This window comes from Brassica napus, chromosome C3 (assembly GCF_020379485.1).
Source record: "Brassica napus cultivar Da-Ae chromosome C3, Da-Ae, whole genome shotgun sequence".
Classification (NCBI taxonomy): domain Eukaryota; kingdom Viridiplantae; phylum Streptophyta; class Magnoliopsida; order Brassicales; family Brassicaceae; genus Brassica; species Brassica napus.
The window spans coordinates 35,194,774-35,214,947 of NC_063446.1; the positions used below are offsets into that span (position 1 = coordinate 35,194,774).

Sequence of the window (20,174 nt, forward strand, 5' to 3'; positions counted from 1 at the left end):
TAAAACAGTTGAATTAGGCTATACTATTTTGTCAAACACATATACTACTATTTTGTCAAACACATATAGTATAGTACAATTTTCATTCTTTGTCCAGCCTAATAACTCTCAATATGAGTTTAGATTTTAGCAATGTGAATGTTTCTGCAATCAAGTTCTTCATGATGTAGTTAATATTTTGTCATTTCATTTATTCTATATTGTACACCATAATGTATGAAACAACCTAAAATTTAAGTAATATTGTTGGCATGCCATACTATTACGGACTATGCAACTAGAATAACATACACATCTGGAACATATGAGACTTCACTTTGCATCTGTTACAATGGGCCTTGCTACTTTTATCACATACAGATGCACTGTGAAAGAGAGAAGAGTCCACACTTATGCATAATTATCTTCTCACCTCTGACAATTTTTCTGTTATGGTTATTTGCTCATTTTTTCTCCTTAATGGTGATTCCACCAATTCACCCTTTTCTCATAGCAATATTCAAAGATTTTTTTTTTGTTTGTTGAGAAAAAGCAATATTCAAAGATGCTCACCTTATTCTATTTAGTTTATTGGTTTTGGCTTTATTCATTGCAATATATATATATATATATATATATATATATATATATATATATATATTGTATTTTACTGTGTTGATATCTCCTAAATCTTAGGTTTTTCATTACTTAAACATAAAATGTTGTTTTATTTATTATAGTTGAGGATAGTATGGGATGTCAGGCAAGTCTTGGCGATTGCCGTATATGTGGAGTCAAATGCAGTGCTTATGGAAAAGGTGCAGAGGCTCACTGTGATTACCGCTATGACGGTGGTGTTTGTATTTGCGACTTTCCTTGTAAAGAATATAAGCCTCCTCCTGGTCCTCCACCAAAAATTTAAGATGAAAAATTATTAAAAATTAATAAGAAGAAATAATACTTTGAATCTCATAATCATAGTTGCTGCAGTCTTTCATAGTATTGTAAATAATTATTCTGTGAAACTTTGATATCAATAAAATTTATAGAACACAAAACTAGTTGCAGTTAGAATTCTAAATTAGAATTAGACCTAAACATAAATAGGATTTAAAGTTTGATGTAAATTGACGAAATCAAATTAAAACGATAACCAACAACTAGAGTTGGACATTCAAAAAATCTTGGGGGATCGTTTTAGATTATTTATACACCAACAACTAGAGATAACCAAATATATTTTCATTATAGAACTCCAACATAATTAAACGATAGTTGGTCTAAAACATTGTTTTTAAAACCGGACCGACCCGATGGTTGGACCGGATTCGACCATGAACCTGTTATATAGCCGGGTTGGTCTAGTAATTGGTTCGACCATGAACCGGCCACATAGCCGGATTATATTTCAAAGTTATTAAACCAATAAAAACCACTAAAACTATCAAAAATCTATAAACCATCCATATAAACAAGAAACTAATTTATATTTATAATATTTTATGTTCAAAATTTATTTATATTTTAACTATGCATCATGTTTACTAATATTATTTTTATATTTACATACTAAAAAAATATTAAACTATATTATTGAACCAGGTTTGATCCGGTCGAACCATATTAAACCGTGACCCAAAATATTTCCGGTTCAGCTTCCGGTCCGGTTTTAAAAACACCGCCCTAAACCATCAATCCTAAGCCCTATTTTTTTTTCAATAAACCCTAAACCCCGAAACATCAACTCTAAACCCTAAACCCCGAAACATCAACTCTAAACCCTAAACCCTAAACCTTCAACTCTAAACCCTAAAACATCAACTTTAAACCTTAAACCCTAAACTTCAACTCTAAACCCTAAACCATCAACACTACATCCTAAACTATCAACACTAAACCCTAAACCCTAAAAAGTAAACCCTAAACCCTAAAAAGTAAACTCTAAACCCTAAACCCTAGAAAATTAACCCTAAACCCTAAAAAATCAACTCTAAACCCTAAACCCTAAAACTTCAACTCTAAACCCTAAACCCTAAATCCTAAACCCTAAACCCTAAAACCCTAGAGTTGAAAAAATATAAGGTTTAGGGTTTAGGGTTTACGTTTAGGGTTTAGAGTTGATGTTTTAGGGTTTTGATTTGAAGGTTTAGGGTTTAGGGTTTAGAGTTGATGTTTCAGGGTTTAGAGTTTAGAGTTGATGATTTAGGGTTTAAAGTTGATGTTTTAAGTTTAGATTTAGGGTTTAGGGTTTACATTTAGGATTTAAAGTTGATGTTTTAGGGTTTAGATTTGAAGTTTTAGGGTTTAGAGTTGATGTTTCGGGGTTTAGGGTTTTGAGTTGATGTTTCATGGTTTAGGATTTAGAGTTGATGATTTAGGGTTTAGAGTTGATGTTTTAAGTTTAGATTAGTTAACTTATGTTTTTTTTGTCAAAGGTAATCAAAAGGTTATAAATGTCTTTTACCCTTCATTAAAGATAAGGGTAAAAGTGGTTAGTGTAAACATGAAAAGTGGTACTTTGAAAAAGATATTTTTGACAATTTCCCATGTTTCAATATCTATTAAAATAAACAAATAATTATCTCAAATCTAATTCCATTAGAAAATTGTTTTCCTATGAATGTGGTATTTGATAAAATTAATTAGGTTACTATTACGTTCTAAAACTCTAATGATTCACTTGTTTTTAAAAGATTTCAAAGTTGATTCACTTATACAGTTTCTGATCAACACTTAAAATTTTTCTCATAAATTTAAGCCAAAACAAAATATATCAATTTAAAAATACATATTTACAAATCTTAGAACTAAATTAAATTATATATAATCTGATTTAGTATCATTAAAATTCAACTGAAAAATTATACAACTCAAGATACCAAAAAAAACTTAACCGATCCAAATTATTATATCAAAAATTATATATTTAATTAAGATAACGTAATAACGTAGTTTAAAACAATGTTATATTTGTCTTTCTGATGTACAAACTAAAAATAATTTAAACTTATCAATAATTAGAAATAATTAGAAATAAAAAGTTAATCAATTATAATGATTTTATTAACTTGTAAATGTTTGTATCCGTGCATGAGCACGAGAAATCAGCTAGTATACCAGTATTTCTGGTATATATTTTTTCAACATTTAAAAAAAAAAAAAAATTATTTTAAATAATTTTATTATTCATTTATTTACATCAGTTTTAAGGTTATTTTAAAAGAAAATAACACAATGTGTAGGGACAAAATGTCAGATTTTTTACCAATTTTGCCAAATCCCCCCCAAAAATATGGAACGAAAACACACACAAAGAGATTGTCTAAAACTTCGAACATCGTCTGAAGAGATATTTCTTTAACTCTTCTCTGAGATTGTAATTCAAGTTCGTTATTTATACAATCTAATTCTTTTTAAGAAAAACATGAATTCTTGCAACTTTAAACCGACATCTCCAATGTTATGCCATAATACGAGAAACACAAACTTAATACCTCAAGTAAAAGGTCTAAAGCAAATGAAATTTGTTACAGCATAGCAAATACTATTTCAATTCCCAACATCAAGCAGAGTTCTGGAGACTTTGGAGCGCTATACATGATGGGAACACGCCACTCAAGAACCTGTGAGCTCTACCAGTAATCACCACAAGAACATTTGCCGTCACTGAAGTGATGGAAACGCTTGTTGTCTCTCACAATCAACGTTCTACCAATGATTTTGGACATGATCTTGATGAAGTTGTGACAGTCGTTACACACACGGAGATTCTTGATGATTGTGAGGGACTTCCGAGGCGGGGTGCATATGACACCATAAGCAATCGCTAACCTCTCGCTGTGGTAGAGCAGCGCCTGTTCTTTAGCCTCCTCGTCAATGTCATGCAGAACACATTTCGTGTCTGGAACATAAACCGCTCCCTTCTTCGCATCCATCTCCTTAGCTTCATCCTTGTAATAAGTCAGATTCCGAAACTCGAGAATCCTACTCCTACTAGCGAGCATACTCGTCTCCCTGTATGATTTGGGCGGAGGGGTTGGAATCTTGTTGGTCACAGCCTTCGAAGGGTCAAGATCAACCATCAACTCCTCCGCGTAATCCTCTAAATCGATATCTCCATGGATCTTACCATAGCTCCTCATAGCTTCCCAGAAATCAGCTGTGGCTTCAAAAGGAAGGCCGAGGATATACTGCTCCGCCTCAACGAGATGCCCGCATTTTCCAAGAACATCTAAAACACCCAAGAAATGCTCCGTCCTGGGGCTAATCCCGAACTCGTTCTCCATCGAATCGAAATGCAAAAACGCTTCCTTTATCCCACCCACAGTAGCACAAGCCAAGAAGACATTAACGAACGTCTCCTCGTTGGGCTTCAGCCCCTGTTTCGTCATCTCCTCGAACAGCTGCAACGCGTCATCTCCCATCCCGTTGTCGCTATACACACGCATCATCACGTGCCAAGAGTCCATATCTTTGTCAGCCATGTGATCAAACACTCTCTTGGCGTCAGTGACGCTGCTACACTCCCCGAACATACTGATCACCACGTTGTTCAGCTTCGGATCGCTTCTGAAGACGGACCGGAGGAAATGATCGTGCACCTTCTTGGAATGCTCGAGAGATTTCAGATTGGCGCAAGACTCGAAGAGTAAAGAGAAGCAGTCTTTGTCAGGGAGAGCTCCCTTATCGAGCAGCTCGATAGCGTCTTTGAATCTCCTGAGCTTGCACAAACGGACTATCTCTTCCACAGTTGGGGCTATCTCGTTGCTCTGATTGGCGTTTTGCTGAACATTCTGATTCTGATAATTGACCTGATTGTAACCAGATGCTCCGCCGCGGCCGTGTTGAGGACTCTGGTTAGGGTTGTACCTCTGAGGAGCTCGATGATGATCAGTGTTTGAATGATTTTGAAAACGCTGAGAATCGAACCCCGGGGATGGATTCTGCCGTTGCGGCGGAGGATAAGATGCGACGGAGTGAGGATTCCGGTGGTAATCACCCGCGGCGGCGGATGTGCTAAGGTTTTTGCTCGAGGTTGGGTTCACGGCGAATCGAGAGGATAGATGGGGGAGAGAAGAGCGTACCTGAAGAAGAGAACCTACTGTGATGATACTCTGGGTACGCGCGCAACGAATCGCCATTAGAGAAGACATGTCTCTGAGCGGAAATGGTGAAAGGCGAAAACCCTGCGATAAGCAAAACCCTAGTTGATTTGGGGTCGAGGACGATAACGCAGGAAAGAGTACATAGTTTTCAAAATAATCCTTCAAGCATTAAACATTTGCATTTCTCACCTTTTTGTTCTAAATATTTAGTATAAGTCTCCATCCAACATAAAAGACTACAATTACGACCCAAAATTTCTGTAATTTTATGGACAAGTTCAATCTTCTTATATATTAAAACAGACGTCACAACCTTGATTCATGTGTGATTTTTTAAAAAATGGACTTATTCCAAGAAATGCATGTTACATTTAATCTTTAATCTTATCATTTAAATTTTGGGTCTACCATAAATTTTTATTGGGCTATCAATAATTAGATTTAAACAATAGATGATTCATTGGATTTATAGATAGTATAAATTAAATAGATATAATTTAATGTTGTAATATTGTACCTGTATATGCTAAATACTTAAATATTTGTCGATGTTAACTTTTAAAATTATAAAGATTTTTTTTTTTAAATAACAAAAATCATATTATCTAACAATGATTAATCTTTACTACCTTAAACCAATGAAAACAAATTTTAAACTATATAGTTTATTTTAAAAATTAAACAAAACTAAATGTTTAATTATTTACTCGATAATATAAATCTATGAAGCAAAAATTTTAATTTTTTAAAATCATTCTAAATTTGTGAAATGTTACAATATCTTTGAATATGACAATAAAACAATATTTTACTAATCTTTATATATATATAGGTACGATTTTAATAATGAAGTAATAATCCGAAAATATATATATAGAAGAAGATACAAATACATGTGAAAGTTTGAAACAATCTATTCAATGAAAAAAATATACAGTAAACTTATTATGTTTTAAAAATTGATAGACACATATATATATTATAATATATACCAATTTAGAACTGAAAATAAAATATTTATATAAAAATAAATGAAAACAAAAACCCGTGCGGTTGCGCGGGTCGAGATCTAGTATCTTTTAAAGTTCTACCTTTATTAAAATTGGGATATATTATATATTAGTTATTCTTCCCAAAAAAATCGTTTATTTTTTTTTTTTGGCTCAACAACAACTTTATATTAATTCAATTCAGTTTCTTACAAATGGCTTATCAGCCTCAAAACATGAATTCAACCACATAGGCACCATAGAATATAGCTTAGGGACAAAGGACGTAAACATTGAAGTCTCCTTCGCTATTCTATCTGCTGACTTATTACCACTCCGGGGATAGTACACCATTTTATACCCTGCATTTACCGCCAAAGATGAAGTTATGCCTTGCAATATGGGTTCCAACACTGGCCAGACCTCTTCCTCTCCATTGAGCATTCTTGCCAGCACAAGAGAGTCAGTTTCGATTATCACCGTTTTATATCCAAAACCCACCAGAGTCTGAATTGCCCAACTTATTGCTTCCGCTTCTGTTTCTATCACCGACCTCATCATTGGCAGTTTCCTTGCTCCCGCCCACAGTAGAAGACCCTGATGGTCACGCAAAATCCAGCCCACCCCTCCTATCATTGTCTCTTTGGACCATGAGGCATCAGTATTACATTTCAAACTCGCCGGGGCCGGTGGCGTCCATTTCTTCTCAGGTTCTTCTATTGTAATTACTTTGACCTCCTCCTTTATAACCTCATCTCTGTTTCTGCGTTCCCATACCCCATCCCAGCTCTTCTGGATTGTTGAGATAGCATCATAATCCGTTCCCCTAAACAACAGCTCGTTCCTGATTTTCCATAATCTCCATAACAACTCAGGGACAAATCCTTCCTCTACTTCCTCTAGTGGGTACTCTTTTTTTAAGTTTAAGACCCAATAAATGTTAGTATACAAAGAATCTGACCAGTGACCCGCTGGGGTATGTGGACATTAGCAACTGCCCAAATCATCCTCGCATAATGACACTGGAAGAGTAAATGATTTACGCTCTCTGCTTCTCCTCCACAACGGCAGCAGCTCTTGTTTTTACCAATGTGTCTATATGTCATGTTTTCAGCCACCATAAGGGCATTGTTGAGGCATCTCCACAGGAAGTGCTTGATTTTGGGACTTGTTTCCAGACGCCAGACCATCTGATAGATACTATCCAGGCTTGGTTGAACCACTGCTTGCTGATCCTTTGGCAATGCAAGAATGCTGGTTTGGACCCAATAACCGGATTTGACTGTATAATGCCCTGTCTTTGTGAACTCCCACACATATGTATCTTTACTATTTGTGCCTGCAGGTCGGATCGATGTGATACTATGCTTAACTTCCTCTGTAAAAAGTACGTTAAACATGTCCATATTCCACTCTCGCCCATTAGATATAAGTAGTTCACTGACTCGCATATCATCAGACCAGTTCTCATTCCGTTGTTGCGCCCCAATCCGCATAGACTGGACCATTGTAGCTGGTGATGCGCCCAACCATCTCTCTGACCACACCCTCGTGTTTTTGCCATTCCCAATCACCACTCTCGCTCCTTGTTGGATCAGCTTCTGAGCTGCATGGATACTTCTCCAAGCGAAAGAAGGTCTTGTACCTAGCGGTGCATTGAACGGGTCTGATGCTTTGAAATACCGGCTTTTAAAGACTTTGGCCATTAATGACTGCGGGTTCTTGATCATTCTCCATAGTTGCCTCCCCAATAGCGCCAGATTGTAAGCCTCAAGATCCTTGAAACCAAGGCCGCCACATTCTTTGGGTTTACAGAGACTCTCCCAACTCTTCCAATGCATTCCACGTGAATCTCTCCCATTCCTCCACCAGAACTCAGACATGACCGACATGATCTATTTGATTGTGGTTTTTGGGAGGAGAAAACATGCCATAGTGTAAGTGGGCAGGGCCATTGCAACCGCCTTGAGGAGAACCTCTTTACCTCCAGGGGAAAGGAACTTCGTTTGCCATACATGAACTCTTTGATTTAAGTTCTCCCTCAAGTAATTCAGAATGGAGACTTTGGATCCTCCAAAAGACTCTGGAAGTCCTAGGTAGAGCCCTTCTCCACCCACTGTTGTAATACCCAACTTCTGCATTATCTCCTCCCTCTTCTCCGTTGGAAAGTGTTTTCCAAAATAAACGCTCGACTTCTGATAGTTTATCAGCTGTCCTGACGCCATGCTGTACGTTTGCAGTTACTGTAGCACTTGATTCAACTCCTCTTCTGATCCTTTACAATACAACATGCTATCATCAGCGAATAACAGATGAGATACCGGCGGTGCTCTGCGTGCCACTCTCAAACCCGAGATCTTCTTCGACCTTTCTGCACTCTTCAGCATCTGTGCTAGCACTTCAGTACACACCACAAAGAGGTATGGGGACAAAGGGTCCCCTTGCCTCAGTCCTCTTGTAGGGGTAATCTTACCAGAAGGAGCACCATTTATGAGCACTTGATATCTCACTGATGTGACATAGCTCATGATGAGCGCACACCATTCTTCAGAAAAGCCCATCGCCTTCATTGCTTTGTTGAGGAAAGACCACTCCACACGATCATACGCTTTGGAAATGTCGGTCTTAATGGCTATAAACTCTGACGCACACTTATTATCTGAGCTGAGCGCGTGTAGGAGCTCGTGCGCTACAAGGATGTTATCAGATATGAGGCGCCCCTTCACAAACGCTGTATGTGTCTCCGAGATAATTCCAGGCAAGACCTTTTTCATTCTTCTCGCTAGCAGCTTCGAGACCACCTTATAAGCTACATTACATAGGCTTATTGGTCTGAATTCACTCATGCGCTTAGCGGTAATGGTTTTCGGGATCAGACAGATGTTGGTACCATTTATCTCCTCCTCTAGCCTCCCTGTCCTGAAAAATTCCTGCACCATGGCCGTGATCTCCTCTCCACTAGTCTCCCAGAACTGCTGATAGAAGTAACCACTCATCCCGTCAGGTCTCGGGCATTTACTAGGATTAATGTCAAAAACCGCCTTCTTTACTTCCTCACTTGTCACTGGCTTCAAGAGGGCTGAATTCTGTTCTGAGGAGATGGTTGCAGGGATATCATTCCACTCTACTTGATCGAGGCCCACATCCTCTGATGAGAAAAGAACTTTGAAGTATTGTTCTGCAACTCTCCCAAGGTCACTATCTGCAAACCACTCTCTTCCATCGTCATCAAACAAGCTTTTGATCCTATTTTGCGCCCTTCTATTCTTTGTGACAGCATGGAAAAACATGGTGTTTCTGTCCCCTGATCTTAGCCAGTTTAATCTGCTTTTTTGCATCCAGAAAAGCTCCTCATTGTAATATTCGTCTGACAGTTCCTTTCTTAGAATTGACAGTTCCTCCGTCCTGAAATTATTCTGTCTCGACGCTTCATCAATCTTGTGGCTCAATTCCTGAATCCTCAAAGCGGAATTTGGCTTTGCGTAGCGTTTCCAGCCCGAGATGGCTTTGCGACAGGAAGCAATTATACTCATCAGGCTCACTTGGCCACTCCCGTGAGATCTCCAGTTACTCTCCACTGTTTCCACAAATCCTTCTCTTGTTACCCATCTCTGATCATACTTAAAGCTTGTGAACTTCTTCCTCTGATGACCATCCAGAGATGTAATGATTGGACTATGATCCGACTGTACTCTTTGCAGGTAGAAGGTTGTTGCGGCCAGAAAGACTTCTAGCCATTCTTGATTTGCTACTGCTCTATCCAGTCGACACTGCACTAGCTCGTTGTTCCTTCTACATGCCCATGAAAGTGGATTGCCCTTGTATTTGATATCCCACAGGCCCCAGTTTAGCAACATCTGCTTGAACTCCATTCCATCTTTCTCTTCTCTTACCGCTCCTCCTGATTTCTCCGACTGATCTATCAACTCGTTGAAATCTCTCATTAAGATCCATGCCCCTTTCCTGGTTGCTCCTATTCGAGAGATTCTTTCCCATACCTCCCCTCTCTTACTCTTCACTGGATCTCCATAAACACATGTAAGGTAGAACGTATGGTTCTGCCATTCTACCTTTAGATCGATCACCCTGTTATTGGCTTGAAGGGTTTCCACTCTACACGCCTCCTTCCACATAACAGCAAGTCCTCCACTCTTCCCCCTGGCGTCTATAGAAACTATATCATGAAAGCCCATTTTCTCCACTATAGACTCGAGGTATCCTCTTCTACTCTTGGTCTCACTGAGAAATATTATCTCGAGGGAGTACTGACCATGTATCCCCTGTAGATGTCGAACTGTCGGGGTATTTCCCAGCCCCTGACAGTTCCAACTCATAATTCTCATAGTGACCTCGAAGGGTTGGAATTACCCATCAACCCTTCTTTCAAATTTGAGCCGCTTCCCAATACTATCCTACGGACAGAATGGACAGGACTGAATGCTGCCACACGGGCAGAATGAATATGTGTAACTGCTGCCATTAAGGCAGAATGGTTTCCCTCTCCTTGACAAATAACTTCGGAGTCTCTCCCTAATCCTCCCAATCTCTGGAACACCGATGGAGATTCTTTCTTTTTTCCAGAAGAACCTTTCCTTGCCTTCTTTGGGATTCTCTCATCACTGTTAGTCATTCTTCTACGTTTGGAAGGCTGAGACTTCGGCTCTTCTTCTCTGATGTTGAGCCTCGGGTATGTACTTGTTTGTTTCCCCAACCGTTCAAAAACTGATGGGGGGCTCTGACTTCCTTTGCTGGATTTGCCATCATTCTTTTCCCCTGAGGAGGTTCCACTTAGCTTCAGCCGCAGATCCTCTGATTGTTCTCGACCACTTCTGCGCCCTCTGCTACCTTTTGAGCCCCATTCCTCCTCTACATTTCCCAGTCTGTTGAAAACTGAGCCTGTCTCACTTGTGCCTAGAGATTTTTCCACTCCACCAAGCTCGATTGATTTGCTTCTTATTCCACTAACCTCCTTAGAGCCTCTTGGATTTGTAGATGACTCCTCCGTGCTTCTTGTCTTCTTCGTTCCTCCCTTATCAGCTTTCTGCTTCCACACTACCCGGGGGGTTGAGACCACTCTCTTCCCTTTCCTCTTATCTTCCTTATAAGAGTCTTGGCCTTCTCCTTTCCTGGTTCTCGCACTTCCAGTTGCTTTGGAGGTTCCGAGGACGGCTTCTTTTGAGACTGAGTTCTTCAGAGTCTCCTTTGCTTTTGTTTCTTTCTCTAGGAGTTTTTCCTTCAGGCTTGTCTTCTTCCTCCTATCTGCCCTTAGACTCTCTTCACATTCCTTTACTTGGATTTGATAGGGGCACTTTGTCTGGTCATGAATAAGTCTTTTGCAGCCATAGCAGACTTTTAGTAGCTTCTCATACTCCAGCTCCGTCGGGTAGGTCGTTCCTGATTTGAGTCTCGCTGTTCTCCTGAACTGAAGAGGCTCTTCAGTATTGATGGTGACCAAGGCTCTGACATACTCCAGAGAGTTGGAGTTCTTAGCATGTAGCTCCACTTTCTCCACCTTTCCCAGAGGTCCCAACAAACTGTCCACCACCTCCTTTTTCAGCATGTGGATTGGTAAGCCTCTCACTCTTATCCAGAAGTTTATCCTTTGCAGGAACTCAACATTTGGGTCTGGTGTCCATTGTTCCATGGCCACCATCCATCCATTCACAAACCATGGACCTTTGGTGAGGACAAACTGCAGGTCTGTTTCGGAGTTGAAGATAAACTGGACCCTGTCTTCTCCGACAACCCGTCCTTGAACTCTGTCTTCTAGACCCCAAATGGGTGGAAGCGCTTTGACGAAACCTCCCACCTTATGGACATATGGGTTTAGACATCTGACTATCACACTCATAGAGTTTTCCTCTATCAGATATTCTACCTCCAGATCTGGAATGTCTACCATCTCCCCTTCCTCGAGGAGTTCAAGTTCTTTTAATTCCTCCATTAGCGAAGGCTCCTTCTTCTTTCTGAACCGATTCATTCTTCTTCCTGTTCCGTTCGCTGTCGGCAAGTTGAACCAGAAAGAGAACACTGAGAAGTCACAAGGACTTAATGAAAGCTAAACTCCAGCTAGATCCAGTCACTGGATCTTCTCCAGAGCTCTAAACACGCTATTGGGTTCCTTTAACCTGTCATCTTGCTTCGTGGGATTTGGGTTAGGGTGTTTGCGAAGGTACTTAGGAAAGGTAACAGCTTGGTACTGGAAGATAGTCTCGTTGAATGAAAGAGCGGCACGAATTAGCAGGAAAAACCTCGAACTTTCTCCTTAGATCTGATCGCCGCCGCCATCGCCACTCTAGAGTTTTTGACGTAGGTCGCACCCAACTTTATAAAAAAAAAAAAAAAAAATGTATCCATTTCTTAGTATATCAAAATGTATCCATTTCTTAGTATATAACTTTAATATGTGAACTTCTTCTCATCCTACATTGTTCGTTGTGATGTGGGAGCACAAAAGGGAGATCAAGAGAGGAGGATGACTAATTGACTTTATGCAGAGATAGCTTGTGACAACAACAAAAAAGGGTTTAACTACATACTGGGTTTTCTTATGAATCTATTCCATTTATCCTAATAAATCAATCTTAAACATCAAAGCACCAGTGGTCTAGTGGTGGAATTGTACCTTGCCATGGTATAGACCCGGGTTCGATTACCCGCTGGTGCATTCTGTCTGAGCAATGAAGAAAACGGCTTGCTGATGGTTGGGTCCATCGCGTTTATTCTGTGATATTCAGATTACATGCCACTATCCTGAGCTCTATTTTTTGTTCTCCCTTTGGTTTACTTTAAAGCCAACTACTAGTAGGTACTACAAATGAATCAACATAAAACATCCAAGTGTGAGACGACATTTATAAACATAAAAGGAAGTCTAGATCTTTTTTTTTCATTATGTTTACTAACGTACTTGTACAATATTTTGAAGTTAGTCTATGAAGACCGAGGAATTGAAGCTATGATGATAACATACATTAGTAATACATTTTACAGTGTTGTCTTTGTTGACACACAAGTAAAACGATATGTTGAAGATCCACTCTATTTACATCTTCCCACATCATATAAAGTTACAAACAACCCTCTACTTTTTCCTAAACATCTCTCTACTACAATACCTCCCATTACGCGTGTACTCCACCCAAGTTCATCACAGTTTTGAACGTAAGAGTTGTTTCTTGAAACCACGATTTGAATTCTTACGGGAAGAGCAAGTGGCGTATGGTTGGCCGTTGAGACAACCTCCAAATCTAATATCCCAACCTTCGATGTTCTTAGGAACACATGAATCGAACAGGAACTGCCCAAGAACGCTGTTAGCGTTTATGCTCGTTGGTTGGAGCGGGCGGAAGGATGATCTCTCTCTCTGCTCTTCCTGTGAAGACGATGGATCAGTGTTGTTACTTTGATACGGAGCTGAGCTTGGTAAGAAAAAGTGGTCACTTGGACCGGTGGCTACTCTTTTTAGGCTTTGGTTAGAGTCCACAGCTACTTTCTGAAGGTCGCATATTAACTCAGAGATCTCATCATGCGTGCGAGCTCTTTCCCCAAGCTGCCGGATTTTATGTAAGTGAACTGATATGGCCTTCTCTAGAAAGTTGGAGATAACAGCTCGGTATTGTATAGGGTTATGCGTGTAGTGTCCTGAATTAAAAAAAAGCTCAGATATTGCCATAATAGACATAAACATGTTATATGTCATGTGACTAACCTGCATGAGGAGAGTTTTTCCACTTGACAACTTTAACTTCTCCTCCCAGTTCCTGTAATTGATGGGTGAAGCTCGAAATCACTTGGTGAGGAGCAAGTTCGTCATTCTCCGAGCATAAGATGAGATATGGAGCCCCAATTTCCTGGAAAACACACACAGAATGGGAAAGTTATCTTCTGTAGCTAACCAACTTGAGAAGCCATAACCAGAGAAGGTACATAGACTTACGACAGATGAGTAGAGGGCCTGCCAATACTCACTGCGTTGAGATTCAAATCTTGTAAGATATAAACCGTCAAGCCCTGAAGATATCCCTTTGGTCATCCAAGATATGAGTCTTGAAGGCACAGACATTCGTCGTATGGATGGAGGTAGTGCGAATTTCGTATTCAAATCACTCGTGAAATCCAATGGGCCAGAGTCGTAGACATGTCCAGAAAGACAGTTTCTAACCAGCTGGCTATCATCCTTCACAAATTAGGAAAAAAAAAAGACAATGAGTTTGAGGTTATAAGAGAAGAAACAAACATCATCATTATAAGAGACAATTCTCACCGGATGAATTTGAGGTTCACAATCACCCATGATCACCTACATTGTATAACATTTTTGTACAAAACATATGATGGATACAAATTAGCTGAAAGTTTAATCCTTTTTAAAAGTTACCTGTAGTACTTTGTACATGCAAGCTTTTGGAGCCCCAGAGAAAGCTAGAAAGATTACAGGACACGGTCTGGTCTTTAGCTCCTGAACAATAACACACCTTAAACATAAAGCCACAAATAAAGTGTACCAATTCTTAAAAATAAAAAAAATTCAGCAAATTCCTGAACCAGACAGAAGAGTTTAGCCGAATCATACCTCAACGAGCTCAGCAAGAAGATGAAATGCTAGAGAGAGAGCCATCTCTGGGTAAAACCTGAAGAACATAGACAAAACAGCAAACCTAATCAAAGAGAGATTCTGAATCAAGATCCAAACAGCATAAGAAGCAAAAGATTCTGATTCTGATAATGCTGTTTTACAAAACCTAAGCTTGAACTAAACCCCATTTACTTGCTAGCTACGATACATCCACACATCGAAAATTCATCTTCCTCTCCCGAAAATTTTACGATTTGAAACTCAGACAGAAGAGAGAATCGAATTCAGGAAAGGAACAAAACAGAATCTAAAAAGCATAGAAACAAAAGATTCTGATTCTGATTCCGATTCCGATAGGGCAGCAAACGACGTCGTAGAAGCAAAATCTAGCTACGAAACCCACACACATCGCAAAATTCATCTTCCTCTATCGAAATTCTCAGAGAGAACAGAGAATCTTCCAGAAGGAACTTACGCAGTGAGAAAATCAGCGCGGCAAACAAGCGAGTTCCAACCGAGAGAAGAGTAGAGGTCAACGAAACTCGCAAGATGACTCTCGTTAATCGAACTCCACGCGAAGATCACTACGACGCCGTTAGATCCACCGTCGTCCATCTCTCTATCCGCCTTCTTCCCCCAGTAAACTCTCCCCCCGCCGATCATATTTTCCCGGCGACGATTGCCGATGAAACTCGTCTGAGAGATTTGGTGGGTTTTTTTTATGAACCACTCGAAAAGTTTTGAGATTACGGTGGTGGGTGGTTGTTATCGTCCACGTCAGATCGTTCTGTGCGTATTTTAGTTTATTCGGTTTATAGTGCACCATTCACACGACGGCGTTTGACACGTCATCGAGTTTACCGTGGAAGTAAGAGTCAAATACGATTAATAGGTTTTGTATTCTTATTCTACGCCTCGTGCTAAGACCAAGATTAGATACCAAGAATTCCAAAGTTCTCTTTTACGGTTATCCTGTTTTTAATGAAATGTTACATTTGAATGTAGGTTCAACAAAATAACTCCAACAACCTATTCGAACTGGTTATACTAGTTTGCGTTCGACTTAGATACAACGTCAACAAATATTTTTTTTTTTGTAAAAATGTTAAAACATTATTACCACTTTTCAATTTTTTGATAGAAGTTACAATAGATGACTAGTAGCAGAAAAAATAAACAACAACACCACACAAGAACACTACCGACAACAACAAAGGACCGGACCAAACAACAACGCAACGCAAGCATTCAAACGGAGTAATAGCGAGACGCGGACAGACCTTACAACTCTAGAACTAGATGAGAACACCGACTAGTTGCCGCGAGCTATCGAGAGAAGGGCGCCCTCAAACCCTGAATACTACGGTTCCTACAGCTTCCAACCGACAACCCATAGCGAACTAAAGCGAAGAATCCAACCACGGACCCAGAGCAAGCTTGATAAAAGAAACCACCAGCGGTACGAAGAAGAGTCGAAGACCGACGATGCCGTCGTTCAGTAGTTTGCGCCGGAGATTACCGCCTACATTGCATTCCACCAGGACCATCTACACCCATTTAACCACAAACCCGAAGAGAATATGGATCGGTAAACGCACAACTCCTCCAGAGGAGACAAAACCGACACCACGCAAATGAGCCGCTGCCTAGATATTACTCCAAGTAAAAGACCAGCCGGAAGTCACTGCCTAGCCACGAAACAAAGCTGATGAGATTATTTCAGAAGAAGATGGCTACGGAGCAGGCCACACAGTCGACGCCATAAGATCTGAGCGGTGAAGGGAACACACAGGAACCCACACACTACTACGCGAGCCACAGGGGAGGTCGGAGAACAGACATACATCTCCACCACAGTCACCAACAGCCCCCGCGCAGCCACCATCAAGGAACACAACGGAGACGCCTCAAACCCAATAGAGAGAACTCAAGACAAGCAAGATAAGGCCTCAAACTCACCCTCAAAACCATTAACCAGCGAATCCGAGAACCCCAGCTCCACACGCAGCCGCACCCACCACTAGACGCCACGCCGGAGGTGAAACGAGACCGATGAGGAGCTCCCCGACGCTGCACGTGCCTCCATCTCAGCTGGCACTTAGAAAGATTGGACGAGGGTGGAGGGGGCAGTGAGTTCCCTAGGTTACCAATGGGTGAGTGGAGGAACCCCTGGGAAAGCATCTTGATCAGATCTAGACGAATTAGCCAGATAGGCAGACACCCAATGGGTACTAAATACAACTCCATGAATGAGCAAAATGGAGGTTGCATTAATGATAAAGATCTCTGGGAAAACCGCTAAAACTTCAAATTTGATATGAAATTTTTTAGATTAAAAAAATTAGATTATATATTGAAAGAGTAGTATGGGATAAGAACGAGGTATTTAAAATGATATCTTCCCTATTCGGGCACATCTCAGCGTCCTCGGGCGAAATTCTCTTTCCTCTCAGGACACCAGGAGCTTCTAACGAACCAGGTCCGATGGTTGGCGTCCCCACACATATTACTGGAGTCCGAAAAAGATAAAGGGTGGCCCTGCTTTACCTTTGATCCTATGTGCCCAGAGAATGCTATGCGTTCTCCACTTTCGGACCTCGCAAAGAGAGAACGTGCTTTTTCCTCTCACTTTCTGTCTCATTTGTCCCGGTGTGGCTGATCGTCCGAAAAGACCAGCTAAGCATCATCGGCTTGGTCAGCCTTTACCTAACCAACTACCTAATACTACGCAGGCTCATCAAACAACGCTTTCTCGAATCATGTCCCCGCACTAAGTAAGGGTTTCATTCTGCATCACTCTCCCCGTCGTTCTCTCATTTTCATTTTTTCCGCTTCTTGTTCTTCAAATTCTGAAAGACTCGTCGGAAATTGCCGGTGCCAGTTGGTCCAAGTCGAGGCATTTCGAATTGTTTGTTGACACAAACAAAGTCAGGGAAAACCTCTGAAATTATTTCAATATTGAACCTTGGACATATAAGAGAAGGCAGATCGATGAGGCACAAGAGTGCTAGTTGGACTGAGGTGGGTGAAAGATTCAATTCATTTTCCATCTTCACCGTTAAGCCTGCGGAAAGGCGCAAACGAACGTGAGCTGCTATACCGAATACCCCGCTGGCATCATAGTATTTTTTAACTCCTACAAAACAAAAAAGAAGGATGGTAATTGGATCATTTATGGATCTGGGAATGGAATTCTGCTTCCAGGAGGGCGAAATGTCAACAAACTTTAGCGAGAGTACCAAGATCGGACTCAAGTTGATCCTTCGGAACCGTATCACATCCCAGATCTGATGAAATATGATGAATTGAGATGGTATTTTGTAAATACGTAATTATCTTGAATATATTAACTATTTCTTTATTTTCCGATCTTTTTTTTTAAAGTTAAATGATATCTTATTTGAAATTCTTGGTTTTTTTGTTCTAACCTCATGCGATTATTATTATTTTATACTTTTTCTCTTTTTATTTTCTTTATTGTTTTAAATAATTATTAGAATGAATATTCGAATATTCATTTTGAATATAATTTCACACTGAATGAACCAACTCCAATGGAGCAGGATCAAGAAGAAGTGAAGCTACGTAAAAGTGAGCGTGGTAGAATCTCTCGTCGTTGATTTGAGAGTAGACGGTTGATGTATCAGACTCGACCATATCTTTCGTAGCATGCATTCCCATCGATGTCGCAACTGAATCGGTTTGGCTGGATCTCGACAAAAACGCTGGAAGCTCCGATTTCCAAACCTGGGTTGCACACGACAGAAGAAGAAGCCGTCCTCTAGCGACCTCTTCCGTCGAAAACCCTAGATCTATAGCCGGAAAAACCAGATCTGAGACACCACCGAGCTTCGCCCTCGCCGAAGAACACGGAGATAACGAGGAGAGAAACAGTTATGGACAAAACGGGATATTAGGCAAGGCCTGGCGGCCGCACGATGGAGGCAGCGACCGCCGGAAAAGTTTGACGGTGAAACTGTGACCTTTGAAGAGAGAGGGGGGAGGGGCTCGTATTTAGAGAGAAAACGTTTTTTTAGTTCCCTCTTTAACTGTGATATTGATAACCACGTCAACAAATATGAATTGACTAATAAACGTTTTTGTGTTTCTATTAACAAGCCAGTAGACAAACCATTTTGGAATTAGGAAGTAGAGCCTTATGTAAAGTGGAAACTTATTAAACTATTTCATAGAAATATTCTCGGATCCGGCTCAAGATAAAAGTTAGACTTAAGAACAAGCTCACAATATATTCCTAATCACATGAAATTATTAGTTATATCGATTATACAATAAATTAGCAATGAAGATGATTTGAATTAGTCTGTTAGATCCAAGCTTTCTCTTTCAAATCATATATGTTATAAGATGGCATATTATAGAACATATTCTACATATGTATAGAAGTGAGATGAAATTTCAGCGAAATTTATACTTGATTGAGAAGTGAATTTGCTTATTTGTCACATTCTCCATAATTTTAGGACTGGGTCATTAGTTTTTATAAATAAATTTAATTAAACTATAATTAAAATATAATTCATTATTTATCTGATTACAAATTAATATTATAAAATTATCTCAAAACAATAAATGGAAAAATTTTTTAAAAGGAAAAAATAATTTCATGTATTTATTTTGTGTTTATCTACATCTTTTTTTCTTATTCACTAATTTTAAAATTAGTAGTATATATATACGCATAATAATTAGATTTATCACTATACTAAAATATTAAAAATAGGTTTATAAAAAATATCAAAAATTTATTTATATTTTTTTGTAAGCGTAATATGTCATGGAATACTTTTTCTAAATTATTAAATATATTTTACTATAAAAATACTAAAAAGAGGTATATAAGTAATAAAAATAATTTTATTTATATTTGTTTACTTTCGTGATTTTTTCTAAATATTTTTTATTGGGAATATAATTATATATTAAAATATTTTTAAAATATCTGTCTACAAAAGAGAATATTTTTAAAATATTAATTTAAATTAACTCTACTTACTTTTATGTTTTTCAAGAATTTCAGAGAATTATAATTTTGTTAAATTACAATGTATTTAAAAGACTATTATGGAAAGAAAAATGTGATTCTATTTTTATAAAAAAAAACTGTATTTTCCAAATTATTTGTTTTAGTTATAATTATTAAAGTTTGAAAGTTAAAAGACCATTTTGAAAATAAAAATTATGTTTTTATACTAAAAATACTATTTTAATATCTATATTTAGAAGAAAATACCGTGTTTCTATTTTAAATAAAAAATAGAGATTGACTATAGCATATTTTTCTTCTATTATAGCATTTAGAATTGAATATAAGAATAGATAACGATGGTTCTTATGTTATACATTATATATTAATATTTTATTTATTAACATGTTTGAGTGTGTATTCAGTTATTAGGGGAGGTATTTCATGATATAATTATACAATTCAATCATTTTATTCACTTTGATTAATATAATATGTAGAGTTGGGTTAGGTTGAACATTTTTTTTTGATTTTGA

General features: G+C 38.8%; 2 protein-coding genes across 2 annotated transcripts; both read right to left on the reverse strand.

Moving 5' to 3' along the window:
• Window positions 1–3,389: 3,389 nt before the first annotated feature.
• Window positions 3,390–5,249, reverse strand: LOC111204608 (pentatricopeptide repeat-containing protein At2g15690, mitochondrial-like). The gene has a single exon (XM_022699708.2). It carries the CDS (start codon window positions 5,130–5,132, stop codon window positions 3,612–3,614), a length of 1,521 nt encoding a protein of 506 aa, XP_022555429.1. The 5' UTR covers window positions 5,133–5,249; the 3' UTR covers window positions 3,390–3,611.
• A 7,774-nt stretch (window positions 5,250–13,023) lies between these two features.
• LOC111204609 lies at window positions 13,024–15,438 on the reverse strand. The gene is made up of 7 exons (XM_022699709.2): window positions 15,127–15,438; window positions 14,649–14,706; window positions 14,454–14,534; window positions 14,340–14,375; window positions 14,013–14,252; window positions 13,785–13,926; window positions 13,024–13,717 (listed from the first exon to the last, which is right to left on the reverse strand). Exons 1-7 carry the CDS (start codon window positions 15,312–15,314, stop codon window positions 13,224–13,226), a joined length of 1,239 nt encoding a protein of 412 aa, XP_022555430.1. The 5' UTR covers window positions 15,315–15,438; the 3' UTR covers window positions 13,024–13,223.
• Window positions 15,439–20,174: the final 4,736 nt, after the last annotated feature.

Bases quoted from the DNA above. Each gene is read 5' to 3' on its own strand.
- LOC111204608 (XM_022699708.2), bottom strand. From the start codon at position 5,132: ATGTCTTCTCTAATGGCGATTCGTTGCGCGCGTACCCAGAGTATCATC.
- LOC111204609 (XM_022699709.2), bottom strand. From the start codon at position 15,314: ATGATCGGCGGGGGGAGAGTTTACTGGGGGAAGAAGGCGGATAGAGAG. The intron at 14,535-14,648 runs GTATGATTCGGC...GTTATTGTTCAG, and splicing joins TTCTTGCTGAGCTCGTTGAG to GAGCTAAAGACCAGACCGTG. The intron at 14,376-14,453 runs GTAACTTTTAAA...TATACAATGTAG, and splicing joins GCATGTACAAAGTACTACAG to GTGATCATGGGTGATTGTGA.